The 14,027-nt window shown below is 43.0% G+C and overlaps 1 protein-coding gene across 8 annotated transcripts in view; it reads left to right on the plus strand.

The window, feature by feature from the left end:
- The window catches only part of CDCA7L (cell division cycle associated 7 like), a 57,017-nt gene that overhangs the window by 29,510 nt on the left and 13,480 nt on the right, over positions 1 to 14,027 (plus strand). For all 8 annotated transcript variants that reach the window (XR_008310171.1, XR_008310170.1, XM_053263705.1 and 5 more), the window contains 3 exons: positions 9,576 to 9,713; positions 12,221 to 12,343; positions 13,328 to 13,696. Coding sequence is in view for 6 of the 8 variants with exons in the window: in XM_053263705.1 (XP_053119680.1) it covers positions 9,576 to 9,713; positions 12,221 to 12,343; positions 13,328 to 13,696 (630 nt within the window). In the remaining 2 variants the exon portion in view is untranslated. The remainder of the gene's footprint in view (positions 1 to 9,575; positions 9,714 to 12,220; positions 12,344 to 13,327; positions 13,697 to 14,027) is intronic.

Raw genomic sequence — 14,027 nt, forward strand, 5'->3', positions numbered from 1 at the left:
CGTGGCGGACATTAGTGCAGCGACGGACAAGGGGGCCATATCAGGTACCGAAGTGGCAAGTATCAGGGGCCCGAACGGTGAGTAACTCTCGGTTAAGGAGTTGCATTGGCTGGGTAATTTTGTAAAAGACCAGTTCATGGCCCTAGTTTCACCGCTTTTGGGACAGTCCTCTAAGTTTTCGGGGGCGCCAGTTCAAGACCTTATAGGCATGACTACCGTAATGCCACATAAACGCAGACCCTGGCAGCCATCCTTTTTGTTGTCCCCGGATTCTAGCCCAACTAGGCGACAAAGTCCTCTGGGGGAACGCATCTGGTTTGCGAGACGCTCCAGAAAGTGTCACCTTAGGAGAGGATGTGGCGTGTAATCATCTTCGGATGAGGGCGCTGGTGAACCAAAGAGAACTTGTACCTCGGAGAGAAATTATGTTTCAGCCCCCGTTGTAACCACTGGCATATGTGTGGTGGCTGAGGTTACTCGGCAGGCGGAGACACGTGCTAGTCATGCTCCCCTAGCCCCTGTACCTCAGAAAATTCCGCAGGGATCGGTGTCCAGTTCATCTGCTACAGAGAAAGAGGAAGAAGAACTCTGATGAGCAGACACCAACAGAAAAGCCTACCACAACCAAGCTTTTCTCTACAGCAGAATTCTAAATCCTGCTGGCAAAGGCTAAGAGGGCTATAAAGGACATCTCAAAGGAGCCAAGTGATCAGCCAGTTTCTGGTCTGGATCAGGAGGTTTTTCCATCAACGTCTGCTTTACCGGCCACGGTGCCCTTCTCCTTCCTGTTCAAAGAGGTTATGCTAGCTGAATGGTGGATCCCTGTGTTGGCAAAGCCGGTATTTCATTTCCCTAAAAGACTGTATACTTTGCCTCCTGATGTTATGTCTATGTTAGCTGTTCCAATGGTAGATGCTTCAGTGGCACAATTGGTGTCTGGAGCCTTGGTGAACAAGGAAGGAGAAGAATTTCTAAAGTCCCCAAAGGAGAAGAAGACGGACCATCTCTTGCTAAAGGGTCATGAGGCCTCTGCAACAGTTGGCTTAGAGTGGCTTCTTAGAGTCCCCAGAGGAGAAGAAGATGGACCATCTCCTGCTAAAGGGTCATGAGGCCTCTGCAACCGTTGGCTTAGAGTGGCTTCGACGAATTCCATCTTAGCTAGACCAACGATCCTGTGGACCAAGGAATTGGCAAAGTTGGTTCCTCAGGAGAACATCGAACTAAGACAAGGTTTGAACAAAATAGCCAGGGCTTCTGCCCTTATGGCGGACTCTAGTTTAGACTGTCTCCAACACGCAGCCAGGGCAATGGCTGCTAATGTGGCTGTACGCAGGGATCTCTGGTTAAGACTTTGGAGAGTGGATGATAAGTAAGGCGGCTCTAGCGGCCACTCCCTTCAGGGGCACAAAGCTATTTGGGGAGTCGCTGGACCCGGTAGTGGTGGAGACTCAAGATAAGAAAAAGGCTATGCCGGTGGGACGAGGGGACACGAGAAAGCCCTTTCGGGGAGGGGGCAGCTTTCAAAATTCCTTTCGTCCATACAGATTCTTAAATCGATCTAATCCTTCGGGTTTTAGAGAGGGATTCAGAGACTGAGACCCTTGAGGAGGTCAGTACAGATCGAACTGGCTTCAATCCTGGAATTCCAAGAACAGAGGTGCCGGCAAGAGCAGAATGGGAGGTTTTCCCTCGAACCAGGTCAGATGTAATCGTATGCAGTGACTCAGTCCAGGTGGGAGGCAGGGCCTTTGCCCGGACATAGGGGAGTACTACCATGGACTGTTGGGTAAATCAAACAATTACCCAGGGGTACTGCATAGATTTTTTGGCAACTCCCCCCGATTTTTTTCTTCAAGACGCCGGTGTGCAAATGCGACTCCAAGCAGAAGTTGATGGAGTTTGCCATTCAGCATCTTTAGGAGATTTGAGCCATAGAGATGATTCCTGTGTCAAAAGACCCGGAAGAAGTTTTCTCTCTGCTATTTTTGGTCCCATAAAAGGACGATACCTGGTGGGCAGTACTGGACCTGAAGCGCCTGAATCGGTACGTGTGGAAGAGGACATTCAGAATGGAGTCCCTCAGGACAATCAAGTTGGTGGTTCTCCCAGGGGATTGGCTGTCCTCCCTCTACTTGTCCAAAGCCTATCTGCATGTCCCGATTCAAGCATCTTCTCACCGGTAGCTGAGATTCGCATATAACCAGAGATTCTATCAATACAGAGCGCTTCCCTTCGGGCTCTCGTCGGCCCCTCGTGTGTTCACGAAGTTGATGGTGGCGGTCATTGCCCTTATCAGGCAGGAGGGCATTCACTCCTACCCGTTTCTGGATGTTTTGATTCTATCAAATTCGGCTCTTCAGGCGGGGAGAGACGTGAAACACACAGTCCAGATCATGGAGGCCCACAGTTTCATCATAAACAGGATCAAAAGCCACCTTGTTCCATCTCAGGTTCAGTTACATCTGGGGGTTCTCTTCAATACGGAGGCGGCGATGGTGAGCCTTCCAAGAGAGAGACGGGAGAAGATGGTCTTGGCAATAGAACCATGTCTGTGCAAAAAGAAGGCCTCTCTTTCACACCTGGCACATATCCTGGGTCTAATGATTGCGTGTTTGGATTGTGTACTTTGGGCATGGTGGCATTCCAGACTGCTCCAGTAGCTGTTACTTCTGCATCAGGAGGCGATCATGGAAAGAAGAAGCTTGTGGGTCAGGATCACCAAAAGGGTAAGACGCTCTTTCCACTGGTGGATGTCGTCAGCTACAGGGATGGGATTATCCCTGGCAATTCCCGAAAAGATTGTCACTACATCCGTGTTGTCACTACGGATGCGAGCCTGTTCAGTTGGGGGGTGCACTGTTCCGATCTCCAAGCCGAGGGGAGATGGGAACAGGAAGACCTAGTGCACAACATAAACTGGCTAGAGTTAAAAGCGGTCCGGTTAGGGTTCTTGAGTTTCAAGAACATCATAGAAGGCCAGCATGTCCTGGTTCGCACGGACAATGTCACGGCGAAGGCTCATATAAATCATCAAGGGGGAACACGACTGAGATCACTGATGCAAGAATCAGATCTACTATTTCTATGGGCAGAAAAACACCTGAAGTTGATATTGGCGGAGCATCTATCGAGGGTCAAGAATCTACAAGCAGACTGGTTAAGTTGGCAGTCCCTAGACCCAGCAGAGTGGTCACTCCATCCGGGGTTTTTCGATCTGATAGTGCAGAAATGGGGCTTACCCTTAGTGGACTTGTTTGCTTCGCGTCTAAACCACAAACTTCCAAGGTTCTATTTGAGACATCAATGTCAATAGGCAGAACAGGTAGACGTGTTGGTATCCAGGTGGCCACAGGGTCTACTTTATGCTTTTCCCCCATTGCCAATTCTGAGATCGGTTATCAAGAAAGTGATCTTCGAGAAGGCCGAACTGGAGGAGGCTGTGGTTTTCAGATCTGATGGTTCTCGTGATACAGGAACCGTGGCCTCTTCCATACAAAACAGACCTGTTGGTGCAAGGGCCCATCAGTCACTTGGACCCAGAGTGGTGACACTTACATGCTTGGAGGTTGAGCGGCAGACCCTAGATAGTAAAGGTTATTCTCAGAAGGTGCACTATATGATTATAGCGTCCAGGTGACCATCCATGGCTCGAATTTACCAGGTGACGTGGTCCACCTTCTGTGCCTGGGCTAAGGACAATGGCGTCCAGCCATTGCAGGCTGGGGTGCCAGAGGTTCTCAATTTTCTCCAGCTGGGTATTGAAAAAGTTCTTCGCCCCAGTACTCTGAGGCGCCAGACGTTGGCGTTAGTCTTGACCATCTCCAGTGGGGATTCTTGTGGTTTGCATCCAGATATTCAACGTTTCTTGAAGGTGGCAGTAAACTTGGGGCCCCCGCCAGTTCATAGATTCCCCTCGTGAGATTTAAATAAGGTGTTAAACGCTCTCATTAAGGTTCCCTTTGAGCCGCTCCTTACAGTATCCTTAAGGTTGTTGTCATTTAAAGTTCTAGGCGAGTATTGGAGCTGGCAGCTCTTTCAGTTTGAGATTAACTTTGTATTTTTCAAAGGGAATCAGTGGTTATGAAGCTAGACCCCACCTTCTTGCCAAAAGTAAATTCGGTGTTTCATAGGAACCAAGAGAATTGTTTTGCCATCCTTTTTTCCAAACCCTTGGCATCCAAAAGAAAAGGTTTGGCATACCTTAGATGTGCGGAGGGCTCTTCGCATATACATTAAGCGCACAAGAAGTCTGCAGAAATCGGATTCCCTGTTTGTGTCCTTTCAGCCTTCTGGTTTGGGTTCTAAAGCTTCTAAGGCATCCCTGGCCAGGTGGATTAAGGCTATGATCGCCTTGGCTTACGAGTCCTTACGGTTAGTTGTTCCTCACAGGATTACTGCTCATTCGACCAGAAGTGCTTCCACGTCAGCTGCCTTTTCAGCAAGGACACCCCTTGAGGAAATCTGTAAGGCGGCCACGTGGTCATCTGTCACTTTTTATAAAACATTATAAACTTCCATCTTTTTATGTATGACTCTCATGCATCAGTAGGCCACACAGTGCTACAAAAAGTGGTATAGGCATCTGCTGCCCACCCAGTTCAGAAGCTTGGGTACGTACCATCATGTGACGGATGCCCTCCCCATACCTTGGAAAAAGAAACATTGGTAGACTTACCGTGAAGGGTTCTTTTTCTGGTATGGGGAGGGCATCTGGCCCTCCCGCGGATGTGGGAGATGGAACTAGGGGTGGTAGGGCAACTCCTAGGGTACACAGCTTACCTATCACTGTAATTTCTTGCTGGTTTTCGTTCACGTTACCTTGTTCTTCTAGGCTGTGAAGTGTTTGTCCTCAGATGTCTCCTACCTGCACTCTACACGACCAGAACTGGGTCACATAAGGAGGAGCTGAAGGAGTAGAGGACGTGCTAAATTTTGATTGGCTCTGTCTGCATGCAGAGCTTGACAACCCATCATGTGACGGATGCCCTCCCCATACCAGAAAAAGAACCCTTCATGGGAAGTCTACCAATGTTTCTTTTGGTTGCTAGTTCCACTGCTTGGTTAGTCCCCCTGCTCCTTTTTGTCATTCTCATTAATTCTGATTTTTGTTTGGATGGTTTTATTTGGAAAGAAGCAAAGTCTTTTGGGTACTAGCACCAACATAATGGAATGCCCTCCTACTAGACGGCTGTTTGGCTGGAGCCCTTAATGTGTTCCTTCAGATTAAATTTGGCCTTTTTGTTGTTATGCATTTGGAAGAGGTTGTTGATGTACTCCTTGGCTGCTGATTTTATTTTATTTTATTTATTTATCTATCTATCTATTTATCAGATTTGTACACCACCCCAAACTTTAATCTCTGGGCGGTTAACAATAGCATAAAACAAGTTAAAAACATATACAAAAAACTTAAAACAATTTAAAAATTTAAAAATAAACCAGAGATTAAAACCTAAAAAAAGTAGGAAGCTGAGAAAGCTTGGGCGAAAAGATGGGTTGTCAGGTGTTTTTTTGAAGATTGCCAATTTTTTTGAAAATTGCCAGGATCGTATCTCAGCGGGGAGCATATTCAGGGCAGCGACCGAGAAGTCCCGTCTCTGTGTAGCCACCAAACGGGTTGGCGTAACTGGAGACGGACCTCCTCAGATGACCTCAATGGGTGTTGGGGCTTGTAGTGAAGAAGACGCTTTCTTAGATACCCAGGGCTGTTTAGGGATTTATAAGTTATAACTAGCACTTTGTATTTTGTCTGGAAACCTATGGCAGCCAGTGTAGCTCTGTCAGTAAAGGAGTAACGTGGTCTCTCTGAGATGACCTGGAGACCAACCTGGCTGCCGCATTCTGAACCAACTGAATTTTCCGGACTACGTACAAAGGCAGCCCCATGTAGAGTGCATTACAGAAGTCAAGTCTGGAGGTCACCAATAGATGTACCACTGTTTTGAGGTCATTGATCTCGAGAAATGGGTACAGCTGGCTTATCAGCTGGAGCTGATAGAAAGCCCCTCTGGCTACCGCCTCAACCTGAGAAACCAGGGAGAGGTGTGAATCCAGAAGTACTCCCAGACTTTTCTGGTTTGTTCTTGCATTTTATAGTGTCAACAATTTTATGCTTTATTGGTCTGAATTGTTTTTGACTGTAAGGTGTCATGGTTTGCTTTGGGAAGAAAAGTGGGCTGTAAATAAATTAATTGTTGGTTTTGAAGTATTATTCTACTATATTGTAAACAGTGTTGAAATCTTGTTATCAAGTGGTATGTACATTTAGTAGGTAAATCAGGCTAGGGGTATATACATTTAGTAGGTAAATAAAGGCTAGAAGCTTGGTTTTTAAAGAATAAAAGCTAAGATTGCCAGGAAGCTGCATTTCATACTCAATACCTCCATTCTCCACTTTCTTTCATTTCTGTAGCATCACAGCATACAATATGAACCCAGTGTAAGTTCTGTTTTTAAAAGATGGAGAATGCAGCTTCTAATTATACCAGAATTTAAAATGTGCTTGGAAACACACCAATATGTACTCAGTAGTCTAGATCAGTGGTCTAAACTCAAATATTTTTAGACTGAGGATCCTCCTTTAATATTACCCAGCAATGCAGGACCCACTTCAGGTTTTTGGCTCTGTGGGTCCATATTCTCCTTTTTCTCCAGGTTACTTGGTGCAGAGGAGGGATAGCAGAGCTCCTGTACCTTTTAGTGGTTGTGCAGAAGGAACTCTGACCTTTTATGCAGCTGGTCTGTCATCTCTCTCTCTCCTAAAAAAAAACCCTGATAAAAAAATTGTAGCAATGCCATTAGGGCAGCCCATCTTAGATCAGGATGTACCTCACTTATCCAGCTTTACCTGAGTACTCACCTGTTTGCCATAGGTGACCAGAAGTTACGTCCAGGAGAGAGGGGTGGCAGCAGAGCTTTTCCCTTCTCTGTTTTCCCCATGTCATGCCTGTATAGATAGCACTGGCTTTAGTTGCTTTAGCTGATTCCTGCTAGTTGCCCCCCCCCTTTTGCCAGTGCTTCAAGCACTGTGAAACAACCACTGCTTCCTACAGAAGTGCAGCATTAAAAATGAGGAGGAAAGCCCTGCCATGCCGTCCAAAGTCCTTAGAAATGTTTAAGCAGGTACGTAAACAAGTTTGCAGGCTGGTAACTTTGATGGGCTTAATTACAAGGCTGCACTTCAGTACCAGTACCATGAGTTGTTAATTTTCCAAAAATCCCACAGTGTAAGAAATTTGTTTGGCAGAAATAATCAATTTTCCTTCAGATGCATTTTTGTTGTTGTTATATTTGAGAGTATAGACTAATCACCCCTGCACTGAATCAATTCTTTAGTAGACAGATGTGAAAATAAGAGTGTGTGGTGGCAGGAAATTCATTGACTATGACCACCTTACATAATTTGTGCACATTGCATATTGCTCTGGTTTAAATTAAGGCAGTTAGCTAGATTGAAAACTCCTGGATGTTTTAAATAAGACTTTTGAAAATCAGTATGGAGGGAGGGGGCCTGGAACGAAAAGTCTTGTGAAGTTTCTGCAGTGTTACTTTATTCAAACTCCCTCCATATCAAGCAATAAGCAGAGATCAAAAAAGGTACTTTCCTGGAAAAGGTTGAGAGTGTGTGTGTGTGAGAGAATAATTGGTAATTACACCCCCGTAATGATGCCTTTGGTGCAGATGCAGAAGAAGAAATTCGTTAGGCATGTGATAATTGCAGCAGTGGCTAGCTCAGCTGTACAATAATGCAAGAACTAATGCAGTTACTCTTGGAAGCCAGTTATTCATAGCAACTAGACTTCATAGCTCTTCATACATATTTTCTATTATGCCATTAAAATGTATAGTTTTCAATTTTTAACTGCTGTTGTAGAAAGAAGAATGAAAGCCTTTCCCCAGTGCTAGAATAGAATTGTTGTTAGCTATCTTGATCCAGAAGAATTGAAATTTTATAAAACAGTGTTGGCTTGAGTTACTGTATATTTTTCCATACAGCCACAAGTTTGCTTGCTGGTATGAAAAAAACATGCACTAGCAAAGCAACTGGAAAAAGATCTAATTGGCAAATGGTTTAGTGTTATATTCTTAATGTTAAATCCTTAGCATGTCTGTATTCACAAAGAAATGTTTTTGCTATAGTTTCACTGGCACATGCTTTAAAGAAATTAGAATTTTGTTGTGCTGATATTCTGGCTCTTGGAAGGTTTGACTTGTCATCTTGACAGCTTGAAGAGCCAGTTCCTCTAAATCCATTTGAGTATTTTTTAAAAAAATCTTATTGTAATAAGCCCCACATCTGAGGCCAAATGTGCAGTGATCTGCTATTTACTTTAGATTGGAGGTGTGTAGTGTGTGTATGTACAAAAAAACCAAACCTATACCAAAATGATAGCATATCGTGTCACAGTAATGGACTACTATTTTGGATAAACAAGTGATGCTTGAAATGGACAGTTGCCTGCTCATCTGTGATGAATAAGGACTGGTTTCAGGCAACTATTGAGGAAAGCATTACAAAAGTTGGGTGCTTTCCGCCCCAGCACAAATGTTTTTAACAATGGTATATCTGGGTATGTAGACTTGTAACATTTTGGCCTTATTTTCAAGGCGATGTAACAGTGGAAGCATTTATTTCTTAAGACTTTTTACAGTTGTTATGGTAATATCTCTGCTTCATCTTTTAAGGCTCTGTTTACACTTAGGGGAAAACCTGGCTTGTTTTGTAGAGTTTTGGCTTGCACTAATTACAGTCATTGGTCCTGTGCTCCAAAATCTAAATACATGGTATGTACTGGGTTATGAGTGACTGGACAACCTAGCTATTCCTTGGCATGCATTAGCATCAATTTCTAGTCTGTCATTTTCATACATGCAGTTGTGGACTTCAGCAAGGTCTCTTGCCTTTTTGTGTATTTGCATTGTTCTTATACCTGCACAGGTTTTCCCAGGTGGCCTATAGAATTCAAGGGACATTGAAGAGATGCTTAATATTTGGTAGTTGCATACTGTGGTTATAATACATGCTGCCTAATTTAAAAAATATTAGAATTATTATTTTACATACTTGGGTTGTAAGTTTCTTTTTCTTTTTCAAGGATGATTTTTCTCAAATGTAAGGATTCTGTGAATATCATAATTTCTGGGTGGTGAGCTATTGTAGAGAAAACTATTTTAAGTGTCAAGATTCCACTTAGAACATTCTTAAGCTAAATAGCTGTGGTCTCAAGTCCTGTAAACTTTTCATTTCCTGATCTGTCCCACTAGGCAAAATCAAGGTCACTAATATTTGTTGGACTGGGCCTATGTATTAAGAGTACAAACTAGTGTTTCATTAAAATTGCTTAATTCACATTGAAATAATGGGCTTGACTCCTAAGCAAGCTTGAGGAGATTTGCAATCTGCCTTGTATCCTCTGTGCTTTTACTCCTTTAGTTACATTTTATTATGTCCTGTAAATGTGCAGTCGAATTGAATGATGGATTAATAACATGCCTATATTCTTGTGAGAGATTTTACTATATGATTAGTGCTACGACTGACTTTATCTTCTATTTCTCTTTATGAACTGAAACAGATGCTCAAATTGGCTGATATTTTTAATGCCCCAAGTGATGATGAAGACTTCCTTGGTTTTGGACCTGATGTTCCCATGGAAACACTGTCACTGGAGGACAGCTGTAGTAGTTCTGATTCACTGGAGTTGAGAAAAAAGGTACAGAAATCTTGCAACAAATTGTAGCATTTCAAGCAAATAAAACTGTGGACTTGAAGCACCATTGTTTACCCATGGCTAAAACCAAAATGTGATTCTCAAGAATCTGCCCCATTGTTTTCTAAAAATAAAATACCTTTTCTGAATGATGCTTTTGGTTTGTTTGTTTTTTTGCATTAGAGATCTTGGAGTGCTTGCTATTCATAACTCTGCTGCAGAGGCAATCCAGTGAAAGTTGAGCACTGTTCAGTCCCATTGATTTAAGTATGTTCTTAATTGAAATTAATGAGATGTAAAAGTGCTGGAAGATAACTTGTTTGTGGCTGAGGCAGGATTTAAATTTGGGTCTCTCGCATACCTAAATCTGTAACGGTCTCTTGGATCACATGGGTTTAATAATATTCCCTATCCTTAACTTGTTTTTCTGATTACAATATGACTCATGGTTGGGCTATAGTGTAAAGGTGTGCCTGCAGTCTAATTTTAGCACTTTGCAGTTTGAAAGAGCACAATCCATTTTGAAGCTCCTCTGAATGAGAATGAATCCAGTGAAGGTTTTTCAAAATAGACCTTGCAGCCTCTTCTTTCAAGAGCTCCTGGTTCAACCCTTCCCACCACTGTTGGTTTGGCCAACCTCATTGGACAAGGTGTAATTAGCCAAGTTGGACAAAAGTCTAAAACGGGTGTCCCAACTGCAGTCCTCCAGCTGTTGTTGGCTTACAACTCCCACCATCCCCAGTCAGAGTGGCCAGTAGCCAGGGATGATGGGAACTGTAGGCCAACAACAGCTGGAGGGCCGCAGTTGGGACACCCTGGTCTAGAAGATGTCTTAGAGTGTACCCACAGTGAGAACCATGCTGACAGCCTTGGGACCAATTGAAACGTGGTCAAAAAATGCCATAAACCAAGGCCCCTGGAATTCTATATGACCAAAATGCTTCCAACGCAGAGTACTCATTGAAGCGGATCCAACCATTTTTATCTGCTAAGTGTTCCTCAAATACATTACAGTGGGCATTTGAGCAAACCTGTTTCACAACTTACAAGTTCAGGGCCATCCCTAGCAGGTCAGTGACAATGTGAGTAGTACACAAGTAAGATCCCTTTTGCCTAGTGCCCAATGTCAGGTACACATAAAATGATAGAGGGGGTACCAGGTGAGAGGTAGAAACCCCCTGAAAATACAGGTCTCTCCTCCACATTTCCACTTACATGCTCTCTATCTGGTTGGAGATTGTTGAGATAAGGTAGAACCCCCCTGCCTTATCCTGCCAGATCTCAGTGACTGCTGCTGCTGCTGCTTCTTTTGGTAGCTGACTTGGCATCAGACAACACCATCAGAGAGGATGAATAGTTGTTGCTAATCCCCTGTGTGATCGTCCTTCACTGCCTAACTTCTTCCTCTTCCCCCAATAGTGTCAATTGGTCACTTGCTTTTGTTTAGCCCACTCCCTTAGAAAAACACATTTTACCCATCCTGCAACAGCCTACTCATCCTAAAGACCCTCTGCCAAGCTGGAGCCCCGGCAATTTATCCTGCTGGAAAAGCCTTGGCCTCAGCTGAGACCAGGCTGTGCCCTGGTTTTCTGCTTCTCTCTGAAAATAGCCTATTGGGCTATTTCTCAGCCTGTGAATCAAAGTTGTAATAAAGTAATGTGATCTCTTTTCAGTCTGTCTCAACCCTAAATACAGTGTCTCATGAAAGTAGCTTCCCTTTGTGTTTGCTTCTTCCCACTCCCCCGGGCAGCTGCACTACAGCTATCTACAAAAGAGCAAGTTAATTTACCTAAGAGAGAACCCCCTCCAACTGGCCTTAATAATTCATAGGAAATGTTTTTCAGCTTCAAAGGAACAATATACTAAAATGATTATTTACCTTCTGTTTCCCTGTACGTTTCCCCACTCATTTGTTGTATTTGATTTTCAATGTAAACAAATGTATAATTAAATTCAGGGAAGGGAAGGTAGCGAAATGAGGGAATAAAGATAGTTAGCAAAATACAGTTGTATGAAAGGTCACCTTGCATGGGAGGAGGAAGTAGCAGAGGAAAAGGAGAGAAATGTTCTTAAATGTACAATGGTGACTTTTCAAAGGCGGGTGTTTTGTGTTTGTGTGTGTGGTCTCCCCCCCACCCACCCACACAAAGACACAATCCCTACCCTACGCTAAACCTTTTCTTTCAAGGTAGAAAGATTGACAGGTTCTTTGAAATATTTAATTTCTTCTACAAACTTTCCCCACCTAATTGTGTGAAGTTCATTACAAACCTTTATGTGCCTATTAGAATAAAATGTTGAAACAAACTTGTAAAAAAGTGGTGGGGGAGAGGGGATAACATTATGATCAGCCAACAAGACCAGGAAGTTGTAGGAATTTGCATTTATTTAAAAAAAATTTGTCTTGATTGGTTTGCCCTCTCATTCCTTTCAGCAGTGTTTTGCTTTTCCAATTCATGTCATCTGCACAGCAAGTTATTAAATAGTCTTTTATCTCTTATCATTTTCAGCCCAAGTACCTGACTGAAAAACTGAGAAGGATTTTCACAGAAGACACTGATTCAGAAAATGAAGAGTTTGGAGGGTTTTCTTCAAATGAGCTTGGCATAAATGGGGGGAAAGATAGGGAAGAGGTGTGGCCCATATTTCCACAGCATTAATTTTTATTTAACTTTTTGTTTTCCTGTGTCTAGAAAGCCTAACTTAAAACTTCTGTTTTTTAAGAATTTTTTTTTTGACATATGCTGAGAAGCATTGTGTTGAGATTCTGGATCAAGATAAATCATGCTAAAAAGTCCTTGAAACTTGCTACCCATGAAGCAAGATTATTCTGCACACCTTCTAAAATTGACTATTGTGGCATGGAAACTGGCTTCTTTCCATACTACAAAGGTATCACCAGAAGCTCCAGGCTATGTGGTAGAGCCCATACTGTGATTTCTCCCTATATCAGTTGTTGCCTCAGTTTCCAAGGTTCAGAAGCTATCCTTGCATGGTCAGGAGCTACATGAAAGGAATGTGGGCTTCTTCCAAGTAGCCTGAGGCTGCTGATATTACCACTTGTGCAGTGTGCAAATGAACATGGTGTAGCAGTTCTTACCTTCATGGTGTAACAACAGACAGTGATTTAAATTCTGCTTTGAACTGATTACTTCTTAGTGATTGTGCTTAATATTAAAGCCTTGGTCTTGTATTAACATACAACTGCAATTTCTGTAATGCCTTAGTTGCTGAAGGACTTTAGGCAAAGTCTGGTGCCTGTGAAATCAATGATGTCTTTGCAGTGAGTCCATTGGCTGTTTTGAATTTGACCTTAAGTCAGGCCTCATCTGGGTCTACGACTGAAAACATCTTGATTTATAATGTTCTAATCTCTTTCTTTGCAAGTGATGACTGCCGGCTGCTCATGCATTGTTTTCTTGCATTGTATGCAAGCAGTGATCTGTCCCTATCTAGGCTGTCTTGAGCAGTTCATGTGAAATGTATTCATTTAGATTAAAAATCAGAGGACTTTTTAGAGATGCCTCCTCCATAGTGCCTGTGTAGATGAGGAGAATGAAAAATCATTCCCATGAGATATATGCCAGTATAATTAGATTGTTTCATTCTATTTTTAGACAGTGGAATTGGATCTGAACAATGAAGACGACACTTTATCCTTGATGGCAGCTGAACAGGAGGAGGAGGAGAAGGGAAAGGCTTCCTCCAAGAGAAGAAGCTTTGGCTTTCGTGTGGCATTGCAATTTCCCACCAGGAAGTCTGCTGAGAAGAGGGCACCTGACAAAATTCCTGACAGGTTCTCCAAGTCCTGTGTGGTGGACAGTAAACACCCTTACTTTCTTACACAAACAAAAAATAAGAAAACTTGGGAAACAGTGGAGCAGGACACCTCCTCAGAGTCTGAGGAAGATGCTAAGGAGGCATCCAATGAAAGCTCTAGTGCATTGCTTAAAAGAGCCATGAACATCAAAGAAAATAAGGCCATGGTAAACAACATATAATGTGGCATGTAAACAACATTGTCACACACTGACTATAAAAGTATATTTTATCATTTTTGCTTTGCATTTAGCCAGGAGATTTGGGAGGGATTGCAGGTTGCTGTGTGGAATGCATCTTTAAACCAAAAATGTATATATATGTGTATGTTTGGTTCATTATTATTTGCAAGGCAATGCACAGAATTCAAAATGCCACAGAGAGGCATTTATAGCGCCTGCATTCTGGGAGTGCTACTTAGATTGTTTCCAATCTTAGTAGTACTCCTGGAGTGTGGGTGTGCTACTTTAATTATTTGTACTCTTGCACAAAAGCACA

The sequence above is a fragment of the Hemicordylus capensis genome, chromosome 6, assembly GCF_027244095.1.
Source record: "Hemicordylus capensis ecotype Gifberg chromosome 6, rHemCap1.1.pri, whole genome shotgun sequence".
NCBI classification, from domain to species: Eukaryota; Metazoa; Chordata; class Lepidosauria; order Squamata; family Cordylidae; genus Hemicordylus; species Hemicordylus capensis.